General features: G+C 36.9%; 1 protein-coding gene across 1 annotated transcript in view; it reads right to left on the bottom strand.

The window, feature by feature from the left end:
- Positions 1–403: 403 nt before the first annotated feature.
- HSF5 (heat shock transcription factor 5) overlaps positions 404–14,403 on the bottom strand; it is a gene marked incomplete at its 5' end in the record, with an annotated part of 29,493 nt that continues 15,493 nt past the window's right edge. The window contains 3 exons of the mRNA XM_084863352.1: positions 404–2,620; positions 8,863–9,040; positions 10,199–10,720. Coding sequence (XP_084719478.1) covers positions 2,550–2,620; positions 8,863–9,040; positions 10,199–10,720 — 771 coding nt within the window. The 3' untranslated portion in view covers positions 404–2,549. The remainder of the gene's footprint in view (positions 2,621–8,862; positions 9,041–10,198; positions 10,721–14,403) is intronic.

The following is a 14,403-nucleotide window of genomic DNA, read 5'->3' as shown; positions in this document are numbered from 1 at the left end:
GGGAATTGAGTTAATTCAACGCATGTTTCCGCCGCAAAGTAGCGTCCAGTAGCCGGTAGCCAATGTCCAGAATGGTTCAGAGTGCAAATTAAAAGAATTGTCCTTATCCTTAATGGCATTTTAAAAATCTCTATTCAAAGGGTTGGGGGAAGAATGTTAAAATATGTACACAGATAATAATAATTTTAAAAAATCTCTATTCAAGTGCAAATTTTAAATTTAAAAAGCCAGTACACATTTTCTGAAAAAGTCAGATTCTTTAAAAAACAGAGTACTTTCTCTTTTGAACTTTATTATTATGATTAAAAGTCATAATGACTGAGGTTTCTAATAATCACTAATTAAACAGTAAAAATAACCAAGACACAAGTCAAGTTGAAATGCTCACTTTATTGTTGACTGATTGAAATTTATCATGCTAAAGGTGCTGAAACACTGAGTGCTAGTCAGGAACCTTTTAGTATGTGCCAGACCCTACTGGCTAATTCACCCAAAGATTTTATCTTTCTCCATTTTACCGAAGTCTGTGATGATAGCTTTAGTTGATAGGCAGCAGGCATGTGAGGACAGTGGCAGATCTAGCTCCTTGGTCTGCTGTATTCATATAAAGAAAAAAGTTTGGAAAGCTGATAAAAATATTTCATTTTATTAAGCCTTAAAACCACGGAAACCAAATCTATGCCACGGTTCCTACTTGACACATGTTCCTCAAAAGATATTATTTCCTTCAACATATACAAAGCTAAGAAAGGCATATTTAAGGGAAGAAATATCATCACGGTATATTGGCTTTTCAACATGACAGAGAAAAAGCAAAGTTCCTTCATTTAGAAATTGGGTCTCCTCTTCACATACTCTGCCAAAAGATATAGGAGTCTTGATAATCTGTTCATCTTTTAAACCTTGCTAATAAAGTTGAATAAATGCCCATTGCATAGATATCAATTTGTAGAATCAGTTGGACCAAATAGATTACTCTTCAGAAACTACTTTCATATCAAACTGAGTCACCATACAGAGATCATCCTCTAATAAAAACACAAACAAAAACCTACTATTTCTGTAACATTTCTAGGGTTTGACATCATTGGGAAGGCACAATGCAATTTAATGAATTGTTATACCCACAATGTTAACACAGTACTTTTACCATATCACCAAGCCCGTTTTGTTTTTTTTAATTACTTTCATATTCCTAGGCTTTCCTTTTGTTTCTGCAGTGCTTATTAGGAAAACTAAAGCAGAATTCAATAAGAAAGTTCTAGTCAATTTCAAAGACGTTAAATCAGAAAGTTTCCTGCTGCCCTTGGAAGAACAATTGAGGGATCAACCACAGAAAGTGGATAACCAAGATACCTCTCTTAAAAACCAGTCCCACAATCCTACTGGAATCTAGAATCCTACAGAAGGGACAAGATAAAAATGTCATTGTATATTCCACTATCCAAAGTCCTCTCAGAAGCTTAAAACAAACATAAACTATTAAAAATATCAGTAGTAAAGCTTCTGTTAACTGACTACTAATCAGTTTCTCCCAAAATTTGTACACAATATCTCATATAAATGATAATTTATACTTACTGGATGTAAAAAAATCTAAAATAAGAAAGCACTGTGTTAAATCTCTTAATGTTTTTGTGTGCACATTGCACATTTCCCCCTCAAAGTAAAAATATTACACATGCGTCCTTTATCCTTCTATCTTGAAATATTAATAAAAATATAAAGCTTTAAAACGTTAAAAATCTACCAGCATTTATAAATATATTAAACCAGTTGAATACTTTTCTTTAGGAGACATTTAAATAAGTGATATATTAACAAAACCTTATAATTTATAATAATGTACCATTTTAAATTAAAGAAAGATATGAAAATAGAAGAATGCTCCCATAAATATAAAATAAGTAGGAGCTGTTAAGTGTGATGGATGGTCCGAGTCCGGATGCCTTGCTCTTGAAACAGAATGCTGGGTGAGAAAGTTAAGAGCATTTCCTAGTTAATCACTTAGAAAATTAGCTCTTTCCCAGAGTTTCTTCCCTGGAATTCCTGAACCATTTAGACCTGTGGTCTTGGTGACCTTACATGCCTTTGTGTTTCACACAAATGTCTCTAATAAAAGAATCACACTGTGACTTGAAACAGATAGACTTAAGTCCCCACTGGAGTTGTGCTGACCATAATTTGAGAGAAGATAACAAACCAGCACACATACACACATTATCCTCCAGTACCATAGATGCAGCTGTTTTTAGATGCTTCTTGATTGTAACAGAAGGCCAGGACTTTTCATTTGAAAGGGATCTGAGCAGCAAAAAAACAAACAAAAAAAAATGGCTGCTAGATGTTTAGTAGTTTGTCAAGGTAAATAATCTGAACTGAACAGCTGTAATAAATACCAAGTTTCCAATTAACAAAATTCTCAATTAACAAAACAAAAATATATTTTTTTCCTTAACAGAACTGAAAAAATCCCAACAGTGTGTCATGTGCAAGGCTAGTCTGCTTCCAGCTACAGCTAGTGCACAATGTCACGTGTCATCCGTGCCTCACTCTTTTAATTCTTCCTCCTTTGGAAAGTGCTCTTGCTTGCAGGCCACATCCACCAGCAGATGAAGATCTAGAAAGAAAGGTTTGTTTACTTACTCTTAGCCTCTCAAACTGTAGGGTTCAATAGACAAGTCTACAGACAAGAAGAACAAGTTGCTTATGTGTCTTAAATCGTTATCTTATCAGATTCTCCATTTATGGGCACCCTGTACCTCTAAAGTACACAGATGAAGCCCATTTGTTAACCCAACAAGACAAAACAAAGTTTCAAGTTTCTATCCCTTTAGTGATGTGGCCAAGCCTTTTTCATTTAAAATGCCTATAATTCTAGGTGAAAAGTTAAGAAAAAGTGTCAAAGGGATCAATTGAAAAATAGACATGAAAGTTCATTTCTTTGATGCTATAAGAATAGGTGGGTGGGTTGTGGGAATATGAAAAAGTAATACCTTCAGAAATAAAATATTAAAATAGGTAATCACTACTTTTCCAAAGTTGCATGCCCCATAAATTTTTCACTTATTGACTAACATAGCTGATCCCTTATAAAAACATCTGAACTGTCTATTTAAAAAAAATAGCATACCCTTCACAGAGGTCAGGAGGCAAAGAGTAGTTGGTTCATTAAGAACAGAAAGAAGTGCCCGGGGGGCCTCTTAGGGCAGAGCTGATGGGAAGCCATTGCTGTTTGCTCTGCCATGAGACTGCCCCATCCAAGCAATCTATAAGGGACACACTCGGGACAGACTCAGTGAGCACCAAAGCCCCACTGAAGCAAGTCTTGCCCCAGAAGGGTGTCTCCAGCACAGAAGTTCTCCCATTGTATTATAGAAACAGCTGATCCTCACAGCCAATTGGCCTGCAGGTCAATTCCTCCCAGTGATACCAATAATCAAGGCCTACCTATAACAAAATTGTGTACACAGCCCACAAAAGGGTGCACCAAGAGTGTCCACTTCAGGTAACTGGGGAGGCTGAGCCACTGTGTCCTATAGGACACCTACCACACAAAGCTACTCTACCAACTCAGGGAAGCAGCAAAAATACAGAGACAAAGAAACAGATCACAAAGAAAAGAAATGGAGGAAAGCAAACGATTGGATATAGAGTTCAAAACCACGGTTATAAGGTTTTTCAAGAATTTCCTAGAAAAGGCTGATAAATTTAGTGAGACCCTCGAGGATATGAAAAAGGACCAACCAGAAATTAAGCAAACACTGACTGAAATAAAAAATAATATACAGAGATCCAACAGCAGACAAGAGGACTGCAAGAATCAAGTCAAAGATTTGAAATACAAAGAAGTAAAAAACACTCAACCAGAAAAGCAAAAGGAAAAAAGAATCCAAAATTATGAAGATAGTGTAAGAAGCCTCTGGGACAACTTCAAGCATACCAACATCCGAATTATGGGGGTGCCAGAAGAAGAAAGAGAGCAAGATACTGAAAAGTATCTTTGAAGAAATAATGACAGAAAACTTCACCCACCCAGTGAAAGAAATAGACTTACAAGTCCAGGAAGCGCACAGAACCCCAAGCAAAAGGAATCAAAGAGGACCACACCAAGACACATCATAATTAAAATGCCAAAAAGAGAATATAAAAGACAAAAAGAGAATATTAAAAGCAGCAAGAGAAAAACTGTTAGTTACCTACAAGGGAACACCCATACGACCGACCATCAGCTGCTTTCTCAACAGAAACTATGCAGGCCAGATGGGAGTGGCAAGAAATATTCAAAGTGATGAATAACAAGAACCTACAACCAAGATTACTCTACCCAGAAAAGCTATCATTCAGCATTGAATGGCAGATAAAGAGCTTCACAGATAAGAAAAAGCTAAAGGAGTTCATCAACACCAAACCATTATTACATAAAATGCTGAAAGGTATTCTGTAAGAAGAGGAGGAAGAAGGAAAAGGTAAAGATAAAAATTATGAACAACAAATACATATCTATCAACAAGTAATCTAAAAATTTAGTGAATAAAAAATCTGATGAACAGAATAATCTGGTGAATAGATCAGGGGCATAGAAAGGGATTGGACTGACAATCCACGGGGGGAAAGGGGTGTGGTGGGTGCGGAAAAGTCTGGACAAAAATCATACACCTATGGATGAAGACGGGGGATGGGGGGTGGTGGTAAGGGCATGGGATGGCGTGGGGTGGGAACCGGGTGGAGGGGAGCTATGGGGGGAAAAAGAGGAACAACTTAATAATCTGAACAATAAAGATTTATTATTAAAAAAACCCGTAAAGCAAAGCAAAAAAACACAATACTGATGTTCATGTCTCCTACCCCATACATTCTGATTTAGTTGGTATAAAGTACAACCTAGGGATCAGGATTTTTTTTTTAAATCCTCACCCAAGGTCATGCTTTCATTGATTTTGAGAGAGTAAGAGGGAGAGAGAGAAACATAAATGTGAGAGATAAATATTGGTCAGTTGCCTCACGTATGCACAGTGCAAGGGGATCAAATCCTCAACCTGGGTATGGGACTCAAACCCCATACCGTACCGTATACAGGTAATAAATTTCCTTTATTTTCATTTAACAATAAATCTGTACTGTATTCTTCTTCATGGAAAAATAAGACATCCCCTGAAAATAAGACCTAGCGCATCTTTGGGAGCAAAAATTAATATAAGACACTGTCTTATTTTTGGGGAAACAAGGTATGATTTCATTCAGAAGAAAACCTTGCATACTCATCAGAGAAGGTAAGTATTTGAGAAATCACAGCACTGCTGGTTTGAGAGCTGAAAGGCCTTGAGGGACAAGGGCATTGTATTTATTTGGGAAAGTTAATTCTTACTGCAAGCACTCTCCTGGGTCTTGGGGCTATTACTTTAATGAAATTTCACCCATAATTCAACAGGCACAAAATTTCTTTTTCAGGAATTAACTGAACCTTACTCTTAAACATTCAGTTTCCCTTAACTATAAATATCCCATCAGAATATAGGACAGTGTAGCTTCCACAATAAGATTATTATTTGGGTACATTCAGTTTAGGATAATATCATTATAGAAATTGGAGGTACATGATTAAGTCTAATTTGCTTTAACTTTTGGTATTTTTTAATCCGTAAATTATTTCCTTAAGTCAAAATGTGCCCAAAAGAGGGCAATGCCTGATTAACAACATCCTTCTAGCAAAATGCATGTCTACTGAAATCAACACAATGTGGATACAAACCTAATTAAAGTCACTTATTCAAAAAAGAGTCAAAGAAATCTTGAAGTATGAGGAGATGCCCCTATCAAAACAGAGAATATTTTCAAAACAGTTCAGTTATAGAAGGGCTCTGATAAGTTCTGGAATACAGAATGCTCCTGTTCAACGGGATACTGAACAACATAATGACAGCCCCACATTTAATGGTAGAAGGAGTAACAGTCTGGAGCCAAATAAGTCTTTAGAGGTGATTTCGTGAAAATATGATGTATTATGAGAGCTGGAACCTTATTTATTTATTTATTTATTTATTTATTTATTTATTTATATTATTTTAGAGAGCAAGGAAGGGAGAGAGAAACATTGATTTGTTATTCCACTTCTTTATGCATTCATTGATTGAACCTACAATCTTGGCATATAGGGACTACATTCTAATCAACTGAGTTTTTCTGCCAGGGTGAGAGCTGGAACCTTACTGAAGCTCCACAAGTATCATTACTCTTATGATAGTGGCAGTTGAAATTCAAGTGATACTTGAGGACTTTTATATTTGGTTCCTATCATTTAATCATTTATCCTTGGAGTTCAGTATCTATCAAAATAAAAAAAACATTGGTGGGGTTTTTTGTTGTTTTGGTTATTCCTCACCTGAGGATGTTTTCTCCATTGTTTTTGTTTGTTTGTTTTTTAGAGACAGAGAGAAACATGGATGTGAGAGAGACACATCGATTGGTTGGCTCTCACACACACCCAACCAGGGCTGAGGATCGAGCTTACAACTGAGGTATGAGCCCTTGACCAGAATCACACCTGGGATCCTTCAGTCAGCCTTATGTTCTATCCATTAAGCCAAACCAGCTAAGGCAGTGGTCGGCAAACTCATTAGTCAACAGAGCCAAATAGCAACAGTACAACGATTGAAATTTCTTTTGAGAGCCAAATTTTTTAAACTTAAACTACTTCTAACACCACTTCTTCAAAACAGACTTGCCTAGGCTGTGGTATTTTGTGGAAGAGCCACACTCAAGGGGCCAAAGAGCTGCATGTGGCTCAGGAGCCGCAGTTTGCCGACCACTGAGCTAGGGCAATAAAAAACATTAGGGTATCTACAAGAACTAAACTGAATTCTAGTCCATTGTGAACTCTCCACAAGCACCTTCTTACTCTCTCAAGGGCTTCTCTGGTAATCAATGATCAGGGCTTTGGAAAGATCAAAAGCTAAGCACAAAGGCTTTCTAATACAAGGTGCAATAAACTAAATGCCCAATTTATATGTTGAAAAATAACCCCCCATGTGATGGTGTTAGAAAATGGTTCCTTTGGGAAGTAATTAGGGCATGAGGGTGGAGCCCTTTATAAATGAGATTAGTGCCTTATAAAAGAAATCCCAGAGAGCTCCCTTGTCCCTGATGCCATGAAAAAACACAGTAAGAGGGTGGCCATCTATGAACCAGGAACAGGACCCTCACCAGACAACCAATCTATCTGTACCTTAATCTTAGACTACCCAGCCTCCAGAACTGTGAGAAATAGATTTCTGTTGTTTATAAGTCACCTACTCTATGATATTTTTGTTATAGTAGCCTGAACAGAACAAGACACAGATAGGCAAACTTTTTCTGTAATGAGCTAGATATTAAATATTTTATGTTTTGTGGGCCATATGGCTGGCCTATATTGCAACTGTTCAACTCTGCTATTGTGGTGTAAAAACAGCCATAGATAACATGCAAATGAATGCCTGTGTCTGTGTGTTCCAATTAAACTTTATTTATGAACACTGAAATTTGAATTTCATATCATGTGTGTGTGTAGTGAAATATTCTTCTTTTGATTTCCCCCCAACCATTTAAAAGGTAAAAACCACGTTTATCATGCAGGCCACATAAAAGCAGGCAGATGCTAGACTTGATATATGAAGCATAGTTTACCAACTGCTATAGAAACTTAACCAAAACAGGAGAAGATTTCATAGTTGTCAATATAATAGTTGTCAAAAAATTATCTTTTCTCCAAATGGTCAACAAGCACATGAGAAGATGCTCAGTATCATTAGCCGTTAGGAAATACAATCAAAACCACAATGAGAAATGACTTCATACCCACCAGGATGGCTACAATAATAATAAAAAGTGGACAATAACAACTGTTGGGGGAAGTGTTAGAGAGGATGTGGAACAATGGGAAGCCTTGCATATTGTTGTTGGAATGTAAAATGGGTCAGCTATAAAAACAAACAAACAAACAAAAAACAGTTTGGCAGTTCCCTGACCCTAATAAAATGAAAGTGTAATTAAATGTCATAATATTGCCAATATTTCACAACTTTTCAGCCTTAAGACAATCATTAATTCTGGGCTCCTACAACCTGTAAGAGAAACAATCCCACTGATAGAGCCATACTATACTATCTTTATAATATGCTCAGGATAATGTCTTTAATGTTCATCTATTTTTTTCCCTGCCATAATTTAAGCACTTCCCTCTTATCCTATAGCCTGTTAATAAGAAAACGAGTACAACTAAAATTATAAAGTCTATGGAATCAGAAGCAATTATGAAATCACCCTTCATCCTTGCCTTCTCCAAGTTAAAAAAAAAAAAAAAAAAAAAAAAAAGAGCCTTTGCTTTTACTTAATATGTTCTATCTTTTTGAAAGCTCAAATTCTTACATGAAATATTCACAAAAAAAAAACTTTTATATACTTTACAAAGATAATTAAGAAAAATAGTTAAAATTACAGCTATGTAAAATAGCAATGTAATAAGTAAAATGCAATTAATAATTTTTTGGGGGGGGGATTTTTAAAAAAAATATATCTTATTGATGTTTTACAGAGAGGAAGAAAGAGGGAGAGTCAGAAACATCGATGAGAGAGAGTCATCGACCAGCTGCCTCTTACACACCCCATATTGGGGATGTGCCCACAACCAAGGTACATGCTCTTGACCAGAGTCCGCAGATTAATGCTCTATCCACTGAGCCAAACTTGTTTCGGCTCTTTATTTTTATTTTTAGATTTGAAATGCAATTAATAAATAATAATGACCCCGAAAAAAGTGTTGTTCATATATTAATTCTACCCCATGGTTCTACTTCTAACATTCTATAGCACAATAAGCCTTACCAGGGGACTTTCCTTGCTGTGAGCTGCTTCTTCGCTCCCTGTATCTGACTGGAGTGGATAAATCTGTGTCTTTACTAGGCTTGCTAGCAGGCCCCATCTCTGAAATAAGGAATCCCATCTGTTCTGAAGGCAAGATATTCTCAGGTGGATTGGTCTGGCATTTTATACTGGCATCCACCTAAAATATTAAACCCACGCATTATTCTGAATTTCTATCAAATTATCAGAGGAGTTCTATTATAGAAACATGACCCAACAAATGTGCTTGTAAAGAGCCTTATGAACATTACCTTTGATTTTGTTGACTTAATCTGAATATTCAATAGTAAAATGTATATTTCCCCATATACAAACTGCTGAAATGCATGTGGAATCAAAACATTTACTTATACTTAGAGGAAATTTTAACACAAAACTTATTCAAAAAAAAATTGTTTTTGTAAAATTCACACACAAAAAAAATTTACAATTGGTTAAGGTTATCTTTTTCCAGTCTAGCACCCCTTTCATCAGGTTGCCCTCTGGTTGGTTATACTGCAGTGGCTATAAGCATAATCCTGTTGGATATCAGTGAGGACACTTTATTCTATAATTCTGAATTATTTGTCTTCAACAGGCTCTCAGTCCCTATAATCTAGATCTGCCCTGCTTATGAGGTATAAGTTTCTTTCTATATTTTATATGTACAAAAAATTGTTTTTGTAAAATTCACACACAAAAAAAATTTTTTTGTACAACTAAATTTAAAATTGAAGTTTACTCTTTTCTAGTCAAAAATTAGCAGCAATAAAGAATTAGCCTCTATCTTGAGAATATGTCTCTCAAACTAGAGTCAGAATTCTGCTTTAGGAATGCTGATATTAGTAAGGAAGCTCAGAGTACTCACTAGTCATTTAGAATTCAGTAATGCTATAAGAAAGAATAAAAAGACTTCCAACCATCTCCTTATTTCCATGCTACATATGGCTGGGAAGTCCTAATATTATCTGTCAGATAAACCATCCCTTTTGAGTAGTGGAATTTAATCAGCCAAGCATACCTAGTCCATCCAAATTAAGATAGGAAGCAAAACTCAAGGAATGCTTTTAACATGTAAGTCAGTCTTATACACAGTGCTCAGGCAGACTGGCTCTCTGGAGGTTGACTTCAGACCACAACACAGTGAGAAGAGGCCTGAGAGTTAAGCTTACTTCTTTCTGAATCTTTTGTTCAGAACCATTGGGACAGGATCCTTCTAGGAAGCACAACCCAAATAAAATCGGAACAAACTCTCCCCTAGAACAGCAAGAAAACTAGGTACTTTAAGCCTTATTAGCACTTCTTCTTTTCCCCTTACCTGGTGTGGGCTAAACGGTAGCCCTTCCTGCACAAATACTACTGAAGGTGGAGATGGATTATGACTTAGCTGCTCCTTCAGTTTGACATGAGCTTGTTGGATGGCTGCAGATTCCTGCATTGTAGTATTTTCAACAGGCTGAGCTGTGTGGATGGTATACATGTACTCAGGTGACTGTGGTAGAGAGCAGGTAATTGCTTGTTCTGTTCCGACCACAAAAGATGTAATATCTGAACCTACAGGAGTAAGTGGCTCCAGCTGGCTAGCCTGACTTGTGGAAGACGGATTGTTATTGCTTGAATTAGCTAGGATATGTTGGCCTCTGTTAGACTGAGATGTTGGGCACTGATTCTCAACAGGCTCCACCTTTACCATCTCCAATTTAGGGGAGGAATGCAATTCATCTAAGATCCGAAAAACAGCCTCTAGGTTTACTTCTGTCTTTTTATTTTCATCAGTAGAACCACAAGGCCAATTAGGAGGCAGAAACTCAACTGGGTAGGAGGATGGCATTGGAGGATTCTGGGAAAAGAGAAAATAGGACTGTTTGGATAGAAAATCAAATATGAGGTTAAGGAGGAAAGAAACAGCATATAGACTGATGAATACTAAACATAAATAGATTAAACTTAAAGCTTACTAAAAAAAAACTTGAACACTAATCAACTTTTCAGCAGTGATAGCTTCAATTTTATTTTCAACATTTATTTAGCAACTATTATATGTCAACCACTATACTAAGTTTAATACTAGAATGGATCAATCATTCTCAGGGTTAAAGTACACAAAATCAAAAAGCTAAAGTACCCCAAAACCTAATTTGCTGATAAAATGTCTATATATTGAGTTCTTCCATAAAGGCTGGCAGTCAAAAACATCACTTGTATCTATTATATACTTGTATCTATCATATACTACTTTAGGAATGTAGTAAGAAAATTTCAAACATAAGATGCTCACAAGTCCACCAAGGCTTCTATAGATTCAGGGGGAGGTACTGTTCCAAATGATCTGAGAAAAAAATGGATGGAATATCGACTGGCCTTTGGTTCCTGAGATTGTTTTTAATAATAATAGATTTCAAAATAGCTGTCACTTCTAGATTGATGTTTAAGATGTATTCTCTTATACATTGTATTTTGCACAGAATATGCATTCAATTACATGTTTGGTGACAAATGATCTCAAGCTATGATATAAAATACTGAAAAGTAATTATTAAATAAAACATAATTGATATTGCCAAATGTAGAGCTTTGCACAGAATAGGCATTCAATAAACGTTTTCTGATTATCTCAGATTATAAACCTGAAATACAGAAGAGTTATGATTAAGTGAAACATGTAATATGTCAATATTGCCAAACACACTATAAAGACTGTGTCAATAATTTAAAGAACACTAATGCCGCCAAAACCGGCTTGGGTCAGTGGATAGAGCATTGGCCTGCGAACTGAAAGGTCCCAGGTTCGATTCCGGTCAAGGGCATGTACTGTGGTTGTGGGGACATTCCCAGTAGGGGGTATGCAAGAGGCAGCCAGTCAATGATTCTCTCTCATCGATGTTTCTAACTCTCTATCCCTCTCTCTTCCTCTCTGTAAAAAATCAATAAAATATACATTTAAAAAATTAAATTAAATTAAAATAAAGAACACTAATGCTAAATAATGTAAAATTAATTGTTTAATTTTATGTCTACTTATCTTTATTTTCCTATAATAAACATGCATTGTCCTGTAGTAAGAAAAAATCTTTAAAGATGTTTTAACTTATTTAAGACTAACATAATCAAGATATGAACACTGTTAGAATATCTCCAGTATGATTCAGGGAGAAGGGTATCTGGATTCACAAATAAGAGCATCCAATTTGTGTGACAGCTATGTCATTCCAATAAAGATAAATAGACTGGGCTATCAAGACTGATGATATCTTCCATGAAAAATGTCCAACTAAAGAGAGAAACCAAGATGGTGGCATAGGTAAACACCTAAACTGCTGCCTCGCACAACGATTTCAAAACTACAACTAAAAGATAAAACAAACATCATCCAGAACCACAGGAAAGCTGGCTGAGTAAAAATTTTACAACTAGAAGGAAAGAAAAGCACACTGAAATTCAGGGGAGCTGCAGAAAGCAGAGGTCTGGAGGTGCGCATGCGTGGAGAGGATTGACTGCTAAGTGCATGGCTGGCTTTCTCAAGCGGGAGGGAGATGGAAGCTCCCAACTGCGCTGAACTCCAGTTCTGCGAGAGACTCTGGGGATCCAGGCTCATTCGGGGAGAAACTGGACTGTCTGGCAGGGGCTGAAATTTGAGAGTAGCTTTCTCTCAGAGGTGCTTGCAGCGATTACCACCAGACACTAAGACCCGGAAGCCTCATAGGGCAGGGCTGACGGGAAGCCAAGGCTGTCTGCTCCACCCTGATACTCTGCCAGATCCAACCTGAGCACAGAGGCTTTTGCAATTTTTCAAGTCTTTTCTCATAAGGGTGTCTCCAGCACAGAAATTCTCCCATTGTAGAAACAGCAAATTGGCCTGGAGGTCAATTCCTCCCAGTAATATCAACAACAATCAAGGCTTAACTATAATAAAACTGTGCACACAGTCCACAAAGGGGTGCACCAAGAGTGTCCACCTCAGGTAACTGGGGAGGCTAAGCCACTGCATCCTATAGGACACCTACCACACAAAGCTACCCTACCAACTCAGGGAAGCAGCAAAAATGCGGAGACAAAGAAACAGATCACAAAGGAAAGAAATGGAGGAAAGCAAACGACTGGATAGAGTTCAAAACCATGATTATAAGGTTTTTCAAGAATTTCCTAGAAAAGGCTGATAAATTTAGTGAGGCCCTCAAGGATATGAAAAGGTACCAACTAGAAATTATACACTGACTGAAATAAAAAATATTATTCACATACCTAACAGCAGACTAAAGGACTGCAAGAATCAAATCAAAGATTTGAAATACAAAGAAGCAAAAAACACTCAACCAGAAAAGCAAAAGGAAAAAAGAATCCAAAATTATGAAGATAGTGTAAGAAGCCTCTGAGACAACTTCAAGCATACCAACATCCGAATTATGGGGGTGCCAGAAGAAGAAAGAGAGCAAGATACTGAAAAGTATCTTTGAAGAAATAATGACAGAAAACTTCACCCACCTGGTAAAAGAAATAGACTTACAAGTCCAAGAAGCACACAGAACCCCAAACAAAAGGAATCAAAGAGGACCACACCAAGACACATCATAATTAAAATTCCAAAGAGAGAATATAAAAGACAAAAAGAGAATATTAAAAGCAGCAAGAGCAAAACAGTTACCTACAAGGGAGCACCCATACAACAGAAACTATGCAGGCCAGACGGGAGTGGCAAGAAATATTCAAAATGATGAATAACAAGAACCTACAACCAAGATTACTCTACCCAGAAAAGCTATCATTCAGAATTGAAGGGCAGATAAAGAGCTTCACAGATAAGAAAAAGCTAAAGGAGTTCATCAACACCAAACCAGTATTACATGAAATGCTGAAAGGTATTCTGTAAGAAGAGGAGGAAGAAGGAAAAGGTAAAGATAAAAATTATGAACAACAAATACATATCTATCAACAAGTAATCTAAAAATTTAGTGAATAAAAAATCTATGAACAGAATAATCTGGTGAATATAATAGAATCAGGGGCATAGAAAGGGAGTGGACTGACAATCCACGGGGGAAAGGGGCGTGGTGGATGCAGGAAGAGACTGGACAAAAATCAAATACCTATGGATGAGGACAGTGGGGGGGAGGTAAGGGCAGAGGGTGGGGTGGGAACCAGGTAGAGGGAAGCTATGGGGGGGAAAAAGAGAAACAACTGTAATAATCTGAACAATAAAGATATATTAAATTTTTTAAAATGTCCAACTAAACCTGGCCCATGTGGCTCAGTGGTTGAGCGCTGACCTATGAAGCAGGAGGTCATGGTTCAATTCACAATCAGGGCACATGCCCAGGTTGTGGGCTCAATCTCCGATATGGGGTGTGTAGGAGATAGCTAATTAATGATTCTCTGTCAACATTGATGTTGCCTGCTTGCTCTCTGTCTCTCTCTCTCTCTCTCTCTCTCTTTCCCACTTCCTTTCTGAAATCAATAAAAATATATTTAAAAACAAAAAAGGAGACTATTTTTTTAAATGTCCAACTAAGCCCTCCTGATCCAATT

This window comes from Pipistrellus hanaki (assembly GCF_964339955.1).
Source record: "Pipistrellus hanaki genome assembly, chromosome: 16".
In the NCBI taxonomy this organism is placed as follows: domain Eukaryota; kingdom Metazoa; phylum Chordata; class Mammalia; order Chiroptera; family Vespertilionidae; genus Pipistrellus; species Pipistrellus hanaki.
This window is presented reverse-complemented; position numbering and strand designations above follow the sequence as displayed.